The 13,481-nt window shown below is 45.3% G+C and overlaps 1 protein-coding gene across 3 annotated transcripts in view; it reads right to left on the bottom strand.

Moving 5' to 3' along the window:
• The window catches only part of ITPR2 (inositol 1,4,5-trisphosphate receptor type 2), a 175,758-nt gene that overhangs the window by 114,646 nt on the left and 47,631 nt on the right, over positions 1-13,481 (bottom strand). For 2 of the 3 annotated variants that reach the window (XM_054386630.1, XM_054386633.1), the window contains exons 10-14: positions 10,139-10,183; positions 2,880-3,031; positions 1,457-1,556; positions 1,180-1,340; positions 693-834 (exon numbers count right to left, since the gene is read on the bottom strand). In XM_054386630.1, the coding sequence (XP_054242605.1) occupies positions 693-834; positions 1,180-1,340; positions 1,457-1,556; positions 2,880-3,031; positions 10,139-10,183 (600 nt within the window). Of the gene's footprint in view, positions 1-692; positions 835-1,179; positions 1,341-1,456; positions 1,557-2,879; positions 3,035-10,138; positions 10,184-13,481 lie in introns of all 3 variants that reach the window. The other variant, XM_054386631.1, reaches the window with a different exon arrangement.

Genomic DNA, 13,481 nt, shown 5'->3' with positions numbered 1-13,481 from the left:
ATGTCTGAAGCGAGTCCCTGCGCTCAAGTTACACGTGAGCAAACACACGTGGGGTCACAGCCTCAGACATCACAGCTTTATGCCTTCAGCTTTACATTTCCCACCCACTTGGCTGACATTGCTTCCTCCTTACTACTATCCCCAGGTTTAAACAATGCTACTTTAGTGCCTCAGCATTGGATAAATCAGGAATGAAAAAGGAAGACAGTGGTGGCTGGTGCCCAACGTCACCCTTTTGTGCATTTTTAAATTTCAGCAGGCTATTTAAAGAGATTATAAATTTTTATTTACATGCAAGTTTGCCCTCATGTGAGGAATGTCAGGGATCCATAAATGCATCAGAATTTTTCTGATGTGGGGAATACTTACAGGACTGGGACCACGTTGCAAGCTTGGTTCAGACTTCATCAACTACCAAATACAGTTTTAAAAGGCATCAGAATCACAGAAAACTAACAGCCACCAGATGCTGCCCCTTGTGCTTCCATCTGATTCACAGACCAAGGCATGAGACTTGCCTAAGTTGTGTCTAGCTATCCAATCCAACCAGACAAATCCAACATGGCATAAGGCAAGTTAGCCAAAACTAATGTTTTTTAAATCACTCCTACAATCTGTAACAACAAGCAAGTGATTAATACAGCAGGCCATACCTGAGCCAATAGATCAGTGATCAATATACTAGGCCATACCTGAGCCAATATATTCTGCTCTCTCATTAGCTTCTGCCGTTCCCGGTTCGGCCTAGTCACAACCACGTCCAGAACCTCCTGCCCATTGTTGGGCACATCAGCAACAAAGAAAATGAGATCTTCCAGCAGCTTGGTTACGAACCTGGGCCAACAGAAATCAGCGTTACCTGCAGCCACTCTGCACCTGCTGGATGCACCACACAAGAAATCACTACATAGAGCAAGCTGTGTCTCATGCCATGGAATCTCAGTCACTCTGCAGTGAAGGTTGACATGCACTTCAGGATTCCAGACTTTGGTTCACAGAGGCTTAAATCCATCACACAGATGTTTACCGAGGCATTGAACAAAAACCAGAGGGGAAAAAGGGAGAAAAACACAGGAAGCAGAGTACTCAGAAATCCAAAATCCATACCAGCTGGAAGAGCAGAAGGTCACAAGTAGGCAAACATCAGTTTAGGAGGGCACAGAAATCAAACTCACTGACCTCCTCTCATTCTGGGTTATTGTCCCATTCTCCAGCTTTTTAACAGTTGATGCTAGAACCTTGTTTGCATCATTGGCGAAGTCCAAGTCTCTGACCTCAGACAGAGGAACCGAGACAATGGCAAAAGCTTCCTTGTCCTCTTTTGTTTGGCACGTCCCAATCTGCAAGAGTGTTTGGTTTAATGTGGGTGAGCAATCTTTTTCCCTTTATCATAACTATTACACATATTTTATCTATTAGAAGAAGCTGGAGAGGTGAAACTCCTGCAGATGTTTACCTTCAGCATGACAGGCCTCTCCTCATCGGTGTCTATTGGAATGCTGGTGCTGGTCACCCAGGTGTTGGTGCACAAATGCCTCAACCGGACATAGGAGTTTCTAGAGGAGAGGAAATAGCAGGTGAGATGGATCACTCCTGACCTGAAATGGGCAAAGTGGGATGCAGTGCAGCACATAAGCATGGCATAAGACTTGAGGGTATGAGTCACACCGGCCACACTTGATAGAGACCTAAAAGGTACTGCAGAGCCCTTTCCCCTTGCCTCCTTCTTTCTCATCCAGAGGAGAGATGCAACAGAACAAATAGCATCTTGGGATTATGCAGAATGCTGGGTTTAAGTATTCATATAAGCCTAGGAACAAAATATTCCTAAAAGAACGTAAAAGGAAGGTGTTATCCCATCTGAACAGAAGTACATTTAACAAAAAAAAAAAAAGTTCTGCAGAGTAATAAACCCCTTGAAGCTGTCACAGCACAAATGCCAGAAAGTAAAATTGGTCATGGTTTCACAGCTTCACCATTGTGGCTGCTCCAGGGAGCAAGCATTTACAGTACCAGTTCTCAACTGAAAATCTAGTGAACAAAGAGCAGACATGAAATTCTTTCTACATTCTTTCCATAACATAAACTGTGGCACTGTCAAAAAGCAGAGCTGAGAAATCAGCTACAATTTTTACTCTGAATTCTGCTTTTGAAATAGATTCACTGTGGTCTTCCTCCACACTTTCCCTTTCATGCTGATAGGCTTGGAGTATTCAAGTAAGCAAATTACCTGGAAAAGCTTCACGTAGCAAATACACTTCCAAGCTGCACGCATCGGTATTTGCGGGTGCCCAGCTCTTAAACCCAGCCCCATCACAACCTACCCCACTTAGTCACAACCAACACTGTGGGACTTCTCCAGCCATTCTCAGCTGAAGTACATGGCTGAAATGTCAAATATTCACAATTAAAAGCCAGAAGCTACTTGCTGAATTCATTTGACTAAGAAATGTGCACAGTAGCACAGTGGTCTGTCAGAGACACGTCAACCCAATTCACCACACTTTTATTCTCCAGGGAACAACTCCAGTTAGATCTGTTAGTAGTGGGGTTTTTTTCCAACCAGCGCACAGGGTCAGTTCTGTCCTCAGAGATCTCTGCAATATGCAGCCCATTTTCACTTCACAGACTCTCTTCAAGCACCACTTGTTTTAGCCTTGTAATTGTTTTACCCAGCCACAGCAGCACTATCATGTTTTATACATCCCTTCTTTACCTGCAAACACTCCTCACACTTTCACTGAAGGAAGATTCTTGCTTCTGTTTGATTTCTTCCTTGCTCTACTCACCAGCATAATGCTAGGAGGAAACCTTGTCAATGCAGCACTATTTTTCTGCCCCTTTTTTTCTCTTTTTCTTTTTTTTTTTTTTTTTTTTACCTTGGAACCAGGCAATCAGCTCTCTGAAGAGTAGTGGCATCCAGTTCAAAGAGAGAAGCGATGTCACTTCCATGCGGCACAGAGACCAAAGTATACATAATCTTCTCCCCTGCCTGGCGCTTCTTCTTTGAAGCAGGAGGGTCGCCGTCTCTCTGCTGATTAGGCACAAGGGTTATTTGCTTGCATCAGGGCCTGTTATAAATTCTGCAGTTGCCTCTTGCACAAGTAACACGTCTGAACTGTACCTTTTTTCTTATATTCACAGAACACAGAGGGTGCACTTTGCCCCAAGCACACAGGGTCTCATGCAATCATTACAGCGGCTGCAGAGAGCCTGCAAGACTGTGGACACCTACAGCTTCAAACAGCCTGCAGGAGCTGCAGACCCTGCACTCCCAACAGATGTAACTACACAGTGCTGGTCTGCAACGGGGCAAAGATAAAAGAGTTAATGAAAACTGGATTTTTTTAAAAGAGGGAGGGGACTAGGAAAGTAAAGCCATTTGCCTACATGCACTGTTGTTTGATTTTCTCCCTCCCGTGTGGTCAGAATCACATCAGCACACTTGCCAAACAGCAAGAAACAGAATATCAATTCCACTGAACTGGAAGGCGGGGACACAAAACACCACGTAGAAACGATAGCAGAAGGTTGACCATGCATTGCAGGCTGGATCCAACACAAGCTGGAGCTTGCCCACTGCAACTGGAGAAGGTTGTTCCCTTCAAGAAGACTTCAGCTGATGTGTACAAAGTTGTGTTGGTGGCTCAAAAGAGACATGGGAATCTAGGGTGGCCATTCTTCCTCCCACCATCTGCTGAAAGTCCGTGGGAATTTTGTGATCCAGCACCACAAAGTAGCCATCTTCATCTTTAGTTACCTACATGCCTCAGCCTTCCGAGCCTCCAGTTGCTGCCTAACCTAAGCACCTGTCTTTGTTTGAAGGAGTAATTCAGAGTGGGTGCCCGCAACCAACAGAATCACCAGCACAAGGAAAAGCTGCTCCTCCAGAGTGATGTTACACAAATTACAAAAGGCTACAAACCAATTAAGTAGCTGCCAGCCTAGGGCCCTTCAAACACACAACACAGAGGAACAGGAAAAGAGGAACGAAGAAAGCCAAAGAAGAAAAATCAACCCTGGAAACCTGGAATACTTTTATAACGATTTACAACACACCCCTGGGAAGAGAAGGACAAAGCAATGTAAAGAGGCTTGGGTTACATTAGTGACTTGATTAAAACCAAACTGTGAGGGGTAATCAAGGGCAAAGCTTTGATTATTCATATTGCCAATTGAGATTAAGCAACAAAATCAAGCACGAGTGAAACTACAGGAGAAGCAGCTGGTTATCATCTCATTTTTAGGCACTTCTTGAATCCTTCCTGTCCAAAAAAAATCATAGAATCGTTTGGGCTGGAAAAAACCTTTAAAATCACCCAGTCCAAGCTTTCTCTAACTTTCCCAAGGCTGGGGCTGGACCATGGCCCTCAACACCACATCTGTGCATCTTTGAAACACCTGCAGGGATGGGGACCCAGCCACCTCCCTGGGCAATCCTCTCCAAATTTTTTGTAGGCTCATCTACTCATTGGAGTGTTGACACTAGCTTTTAAGTGAAAGTTTGCTGAAACAAGGGACAAGCATCTCCTGTGTGTCTCACTCAGGATTAAGCTCATCTGGCAGCCCTCACATGCTACCACATCCCACACCCAAAAACCCCAAAATATTAAACAAAATTGCACCAAAAAACCCTTAACCTGCAGGCAAGGATGGAGAAAATAGCAAATATTTTAGTGATTTCCATACACACTCTGGTTTATATAGTCAGGATGAGACCCAAACTGGAAGGGCAAGCAAACTGTAAGAGAATCTTCTTAAGAGCTTAATAGGTGTTGGTCAGAGTCTAACACCAAATGAAAATCTACTTCCTACATTTTCAAATGAAATAGAAAACTGAGAAACCAGCTTACATGTCAAGAAGGCTGTGAAGGGGTGAGAGGCACAGGATAGGTTAAGCCAGGATGCACATTTCTGGGTATTTCTCATCACTTACATTCAAATCTAACTATGGCTTTTCAGGACACTTCATAATTTTATGCCTTTTGTTCTTCCTGCCTAGGACTGTGGGAAAAATACAGACCAAAATATCAGGCTGTATTCTACTCTGTCATGAAATGTTCTTACAGTCACTGACAGTGTCTGACCACCCCCAATGGGCCACTGTGAGCACCTGCAGGGTTCTATGGTGGGAGGCAAAGGCAAAGTCTCCTGTGCTTTAGTAGTCCATGCTTTCAATGTTCAGCCTGCAGTCCAAGACAGTTTCCACCTTCTCCCTAGTCTCTGCAGCAACTGCATAGATGCACTGGGGCAACTCCTGCCAACTAGACTTAGCATCTGTCAAATCAGACCTAGCATATGAACAGGAGCTGATTTTTACTCTAAAAAGAAAGTCAACTTCAACAGAGGGCAAGGCACTGTCTGCAGCACTGCTAACCGCAAGGCAAAGCTCAGCTGAGCAAACTCAGACCTGCACAAGAGCTGTACAAGAGTTCCACACCAGACTCCAGCACAAACTTCAGAATGCTCCTTTGCAATGTTATTTTAGGATCTCAACTTGGATTATAGGTGTTAAGCACTAAAGAACAACCTTCAACTTGACAGCTCTGAAACAACCTGCCTGAGAGAGAGCAATGGTGTCACTGCATATGGCCAGACATGGCCTCCCATCTGAATTTCTGTCTTAGTGCAGGTGCAAGGTCTGTGAGAGAGCCGACAGACATGCACACTGAAAGCTTCTTCTGATGAATGGAATTCGGCAACAGGCATCCAAATCTGCACTTTACCTAAGCCGTTATAGAATCAGCAGATGAGTCCGGAGGAGTATGTGGGAAGAAGTGAACTTTGACTAGCTCCAGTGAATTAGGTGACGTGATCAGGTCAGGAGGAGCACTGCCTTCCACAGCAGATGAAAACAAGGTGGCATTTGCTCAGGTAAGAGACTGGCATACGAACAGATGGAGCCAGCAAAACCAGACGCAATAAGCAGAAGGGAGGAACAGAACTGTAAAGGGACTCAAATGTAGAGAGTCAGAGAAGCTTAAGAACCCAGCACAGCTAGCATGCAGTGTTTGCAGTGTGAAGGGCAAATGCAAGGGGAGGCAACTCCCATCTTGTGATGCCAGACAAAATCTTCAGGTACAGTCAGACTGGTCCCTCTGGGAACTTGTAGCCCAGCAGATGACAACCTTTCTTCACGGGTTGTAGCACAATGTGCTAGTAACCTCTCCCAAAGCCCCATTATCCACCTCAGCTGGGCACCATGCTCTAATTCAGAAGATTTCCATGGAGTATGGCTTAAGGAAGGGCCTTCCTCTCAACTGCAAAATGCAATACAGAAACATGGCAGAGCTGAAATTCCTTTTCTTTTTAGAAGCCAGATCTACAATTCCAATTGGGAGACACCTCTTATGGCACAGACAGACACAGATAACGCCATGCGCCTGAATGAATGCATTAAGCTGTACTAGAGATTTCAGCAGAAATTAAATTTAATAGCAGCCAGAGTCCTGAAAATGCGTGTTAAATCCAGTGCAATGTGGTATCTCAGTGCTAACCCAGTTTAGGAGACTTGCACAGAGTGGTAACGTGAGCAAAACTCCATAGGTTAGGTGATTTAAAAATCCTCCAAGAAAAGAAAGTGGCGTATGTGAATGGCCAGCCCTGCTCCTGCTGGTGACAAGCCCGGGCAGCCAGCACAGCAGTTAGCCTCCTCCAGCACCTTGGCTGTTGACTCATTTGAGTCACCCTGTTTCCAGCACAGACACCACGTTGCAGCTCTGCTGTCAGGAGGCAGACGATCTGTAAGGAAGGAGGCGCGGCGCTCGCAGAGCTGACTCAGAGCTGTGTGCACAGCAGGCTGATGTTCCTCTGCCAGCATCTGTGGCCCTCTTGTCCCCGCAGCCTCCCCACTGTTCTGACTGCTGGCTTCACAGAAGCAAAGGCTCTGCCATTTTAAGGCCAAAGATTCTTTTCTTTTTTCTTTTATTTTTTTTCAGATTATTTATTGCCAGGTTAATTCCTAACCAAGACTTTAAAAAAAACACAATAAATACCCCAAGATTATTCATCTTATTTAAACTGCATCACCTGTGTTTCACATTACAAAATTTTAATTAAACTTAGTTGTTGGAAGGTAAAATAAAATTAAAAATAACCCTCTAATTTACAGTGTTTATCAGGAAAAAAAATCACCTGGATTGCAAGCAAGACAGAAAACTCTGAACTGTAGACTTGTTTGGAATTCATAAGTACAGATAAAGAGAAGTCAAGAGAGACACATGAAACTGCACCGAGCAGTCCATGATCAAGGGAGGTTCTCCTCCACCTCCGCTCTGCCCTGGTGAGCCCACACCTGAGGTATTGTCTCCAGTTCTGGGCCCCCCTGTTCAAGAGCATCTCTCATACGAGGAGAGGCTGAGACCTAAGGCTGCTTAGCCTGGAGAAGAGCAGCCCCAGAGGGGATCCGAGCAATGCTGATCAATAGCTAAAGGATGGGAAGCAAGAGGATGGGGCCAGACTCTTTTCAGTGATGTCCAGTGGCTGGACAAGAGGCAATGGACACAAACTGCAACCCAAGAGGTTTCACTTAAACATAAAGAAAAAAAATCTTTGGTGTGAGGGTGCTGGAGCCCTGGAGCAGGCTGCCCAGAGAGGCTGCGGAGTCTCCTTCTCTGGAGAGACTCCAAACCCACCCAGATGTGCAACCTGCTCTAAGCAAACCTGCTATAGCAGGGGGTTAGACTACATGATCTACAGAGGTCCCTTCCAACCCATCCCAGTCTGAGATTTTGTGATTCTGTAACTGTCCAACTTCTTTACCAGAAAAATAAATGCATACCAGTCTCGATCCTAAGAAAAACCTCACCAATAAAACCCAGTTTGGAAGTGGCTAGGGTTAGCACTCTGATGGAAAGGCAGACAAATAGCATCAAGGCACCTATTCAGAGACAGCCTATGATACAAAAAGGATTACAAACGCCATGTTCCCAGCTGTTCCTGCCACTTCCCCAGTGCTTACAGCACCCTTCTGGATGCTGTATGTGTCTGTGATTAGAAATAACAAACTACTTTCCAGCACAAAATACACCAATTTTTGATTTAATAGGAGCTGTAACACAGAGCACTGCATTTTGATGCCCAGTACGGTAGAACTAGCCTTGGTAGAGTGAGATAATGATTGGACTTGATGATCTTAAGGGTCTTTTCCAGCCAAAATGATTCCATGATCTCCTCAGCTTCAAGAGGTGAAGCAGCTTTTTCTTTTTTGTTAAGGCCTTTAAACCACAGAAAGGTCTTCCCAATAAATAAATAAACCTACATACCTTCTGGAGTTTAGAAGTGAGAAGAAAAAAAACAAAGCCTAGAGAACATGAATCAGCTCATTGTAAGACCAAACTTTACCAGAACTCAGAGCAGTATTTCACCAGACAGTCTGGCTGCAATCTCAAGCAGCAGCCCATAAATGTGCAATGAGCTGCAGTCCAAATGCAGCTTTAAACTCCAAGTGACATCCAGAAATATTTATGTTCCCTGGAGCCAAAAGCTTGCCAGACTTTCTGGTCACTTGAAGTAAGGCAGAAAAGAGGCACTTCGGCAGAACCCAGGTGCCCATGCCCACTGCTGCACCATGGAAAATCCTTCTCCAGCTCTTTTTCCCAAGATTCAGTTGCCTAAGCAACTGTGTTCCAGTCTGGTAACCCAAGCAGTGAGCGTGCAGGAAAAGCCGCAGCACACGTTCAGGAGGTGAGGGCTGGCATGATACGGACAGAGGGCTGTGCTGCCTTCCAAACGCCACAGCATTTTAGCCAACAGACTAGCAGAGAAGAGCAAATCACAGGCTGTTGGATCAGCTTTTTTCTTCAGTTGAAAGGACTCAGGAATGCACATCCCATTGCCCTGCCACCTAGGCTTCAAATTTTGCTGGGGTAGATCCACTTCCAGGCCCCCCTCTAGTGCAGGTTTCCTTCACAGGCAGTACTTCAGAAGGAATTGCTGCAGTCAGCTGACAGAAGGAACAGAGATGAACTCCATGGAGCAAAGCCTGTGTGCTCCAGGTTGTGTGTGCCTTGGATGTCAGACTGACAGAGAACTCCAAATGCTGTGAGATTCTTGTACTTGTGAGGGAGAACTCAAAACACTGCATCAGGCAACAGAGAAGAAATTTCTGCACAGGGATGTGAAGCTTTTTTCCTGGGTTGCTCAAGGCCAGAACGAAGGCTTAAAACAGCCACTGCTGACTCATGCTGTTTCCAACAAGACTGGGTAGGGGTGAAGGACCCCAAGGGGTTTCTACCATGCTAAAAGTGCCCATAGGCTTGGATTTACATGAAGGTGTTACCAGGCATTGTCAGGGGCTCCCTCACAGAGCATTTCTCACTGCAACAAACCAGCACTTCCACCATGACATCAGGTTTGGTCATCAGTCAGTTATGATTAAATTTTCATTGGAAGTATTTCCCTAAACTGATTTATCTAGTCTAGGGTTAGGGCCCTGGGCTGGACCACCACAGTAGCTAGAGTGTGGTGTGTGCATCTTATCACTTTTGTTCAACAGGACACAGGCTTACAAGATTGTGCCACAGACTGAACTGAATTTTAAATAGTGAATGGTGTGGAGATTTGACTGAGAAGTGCCACCATGACCTGCACTACAGTGTTGGTCCAGAGGTATGGATGCAAGAGCAAGAGCTGGAGCCCCAGCACTGCCTGACAAGCACTCTGCTAACTGGAATATTTCAGAATTTATGTCACTGCTTATTCAAAAGCTCAAACTGCCTCTAGGACCATTCCAACACAAAAGAGAAACAAGTGGTGGCACCTCTGTACCTTCCAAGAGAGAATGCTCATTTCTCTGGACAGCTCAGCTGGCACTGCTCTGTTACCATCAGCACCAAACATCAGGCAAGGTGGAAAACCATTGCTGCTGATTCCCGCACAAGTCTCTACATATTAAAATCTCAGTGCTGAAGGCAGGTGATTATGTAACAAACTTGGCTTTCCTTTCACCAGAGACAAAAAATTCTTCCCCATTCAGAGACAAACTGGGACAAACATCCTTGGTAGAGTTAGAGAATGGTTGGACTCAATGACCTTGTAGGTCTTTCCCAAACAAAACGTTTCTGTGATTCTATGTTGGGCTATATCGGGTTAAGGATACAGTATTTCCCAGATGACATGAAACATGAATTCCACTTACCAAAGCCTTCCCTTCATAATTACTCTCTGGATAGTATGGGTTTAGCTGGAAAAGAAAAGAAGTCAAGTACTATCTTGACAGGTTTTACACATTTCAGAACTGAGGAAGCAGGTTTGACTCAGTTCTGTTGTATGCATCCCCCTGGAAAAGCATAGTGGAGCATTTAGAAGCAGTATGAGAATGAAGGGTACAAGAATTCCTGATTCAGTTTCTGACTAACTTAACTGGTTAAGTCACTTTAAAAAAAGTGTGTTACAATCAGGCTTAGTCTCAAATAACCAAACCCCAAAAGAATGATGAAAAAAGCACAGACAGCTGCTAGCACACACCCACGTCCATACACACACAAGCACTTCCAGGACTAACCTTGGGCAGGTACAGTGAAGCAACAACTGTCTTGGCTTTATGACTGCTGACGTCTTACAGAAAGGCAGTGAACTCAGAGTAAACATCTCTGAAACAGCAATGGCAATGCCACTAGAGACAAGTCTTGAACTATCTTCTGATTCTCTTTGACCATTATTAATGGGGATATTTTCTGTGCCATTCCCAAAGCATCAAGCATTAATTAATGACTAAAGCAGCATGAGAAGCTTGGATTAAAGACAGTACATACTACCAAGTGCAAAGCATTACTATTTAACAGTGTTTAATGTGATTTCACTTCTGACAAGGGAAATGTGTAGACTAGAGGATGAGAGACTATGTAGGCAGAGATACTCAAACACAAACACCCACATCCTGGCTGCACATGAAACCTTCCAAGATTTGGCTTACATAATGAAACAGCTTTGCCTCAATATTTGCCATGTTTCCTGACACCAGATATGCCACCCCAGTACTGCAAATGCTGAATTGTAATTATCAGTTATGTAAGGAAATGGAGCTCCTGAGCAACTGACAGCATGTGTGCATCTCCAGACAGGTACAGTTGCCTTCCTGGCTGGAATTTGGCATTGCCAGTGTGGAAAAGCCAGAAGTGAACTGCATGGAGCAAGCTGAACCAATCCCAGCAGAACCTTTCAGAATCACATTGTCATCCATCTAACATCACACAGGCAACTACTGTGAAGAGGTTTTCCTACGTACATAAGGTTTTCATTAACACTGTGTCATTTCCACCTCCTCTCCACACCATCACCCTGAGGAAAGGAGAAAACCTTTTTGGTATTTCTAAAATAGCTGAAAATCCCTTTCTTCTGTGTCATGCCTTGGTGTGCTAACACAGAAATGACCAACAGTTTATTCTCCTGTCTTCACTTCAGTGTTTAGCCACTGTGCTACCCTCACAAACCTAATTCTGAGAGCCTGCTTTCCTCCCTGCTTTAGGACCCATCCCAAATGCTGCATATTGCTCCTCCATGGCATTCTCAGAGTCTCCCAGCTCCAACTCCTGCCTCCTTCTGTTACACAACAGCAGTGATGGGAGATGAAAGCCTATGAGCAGGCAGTCGGAAGGTAACACGTGCACACCTGTATGCAGGCATACAAGTCCAACTCTTTTCATACAGCTTTGGGCTCTTCCTAAGTTCTCACACTTCTTTTAGCATTGCATTTGTTCAACTGACACCTTACAGCAATTCCAGTTGCCGATTCTAATAGCCACACAGAACTCTCTACCTTTGGTCCTGCATCAAGAACGGAGAAAATCATCAGGCAGCTCTGCTTAGTCACAGCCAGACATGGCAGCCTTCCAGCTCAGAGGCAGAGAAGGTGCAGGAAGGCTAAACTTCTACCCTGCTGTCGTGGGAGGGTGATTAGGGATGGAGAATGATGGTTATTAATTATGAATTATGAAATATGAATTATGAAAATGATTTATTATTAAAATTATGAATAACTATTAATCACCATATATATATATTGATTCAAATGCACAGTTGTAAAAATATAGTCCATAACTGGTTCAGTATATACAATTTTACCCAATTGTAATATTTACAGATTAGTTTCTAATTAAGGAAATGAAAGGGTGCAATTCCACCACTTGTCCACTAGATGGAGACTGCACAAGACGCCTGCGGCTTGCAACTATGTACCAAGATATTTATAATGTTATCACGAGGCAAGTTAAACGGGAAATATCACACAGATATGCGCGGGCGCTTTGAATAGAATGTAACTGAATGTTGCACATATGGAAAGATACATTCCGTCTTTCTTTCTAGCGAGGCAAGTTGCTAGGTTACGCTGGTTTCTCGCTGCTTGCTGCCTGTCTGCCCGGGTTGGGTCCCACTGGGTGGTGCCCTTCTTTCTCCCCCCCGCCTCCATGGGTGGGGGCAAGGCTTGCCTTCTCCTCCTGCAGTCGCAGGGAGGGGCGGCTTGCTTTCTGCCGATCAGCGGTTTCCCTTAGCGGGGTTGGCCCTCACAAGCGAGGTGACGGCTCCCAGTAGGTGGGTTTCAGTGAGGGGTGCGGTGAAGCGATGCTTCCCCCTCAGCTCGGCTCGAAGTGAGCTGACTCTGCCAAATATCGGCGACTGCTTTCCATTAAGGTTACAATGCTGCAGTCTTTGCCTTGATCTCAATGGAGAGGCTATCTTTCGGGGAAATCCCGGGTGCTTTGCCCTGACGACTTAGGGTTGCGGAGCAGCTACGGCTCCTTTTCTCTCCCGCAAACGGCGGGGGTTACGCAAAATGCGTTTCTGCTTGATTAGCTGCAATTAAGCAGCAGATCTGGACTGCCAGACTTGGGCTTGGTCCTTCCCCTTCTGGGCTAGAGCTTACCCTCTCTCGGGGCTTCCTCAGTCCTTTCGACTGGGCTTACGACGCTGGTATCTGCATCAGCAAAAGGATCATCCTGTTTGCTGGTTCCTCGAGTGGCTCGGTGGGCTGGCTTCTTTTCCATATTGCAGAGGCTTCTAGTATGCTTGCGTGTGAGAAGGCTTACAGCTTACGCAGCACGAGCTTATATAGCGAGCGAAGGCAAAAGGAGAGAGCAAAGTAGTAAACAAATGAAGTAGTACTAATAGATTTCTCGAGGCTGGATCTAGCCAATGGGCACACTTATCAACAACCTGCTTTGACCTATTAAAGGGTGAAGCTAGAATTATGTCCTTAGATGGAAAGAGCATGAGCATGCCATGCGATGGGTGTATGCAGTTGTTTACCCCTTAGGAGACATGTTGGCGCCTGGGCCTTTGTCCTCCTCTCCTGAAAGGAGGGTGGAAAGGGGGGACTTACCAAAACATGTTGGGACAAGTTTGCTGGTATCTAGGGGCATAATTCTGGACATGTGGTGCCTTCACTACACCTGCCTTCAGATTCTGCAGGTTGTAGGCAATCAAGAGGAGGCCTGGGTCACCTCAGGTTTGCTACCAGACAGCACTGAGGACTCGGTCTGCAC

This window comes from Indicator indicator, chromosome 14 (genome assembly GCF_027791375.1).
Source record: "Indicator indicator isolate 239-I01 chromosome 14, UM_Iind_1.1, whole genome shotgun sequence".
Taxonomy (NCBI): Eukaryota; Metazoa; Chordata; class Aves; order Piciformes; family Indicatoridae; genus Indicator; species Indicator indicator.
This window is presented reverse-complemented; position numbering and strand designations above follow the sequence as displayed.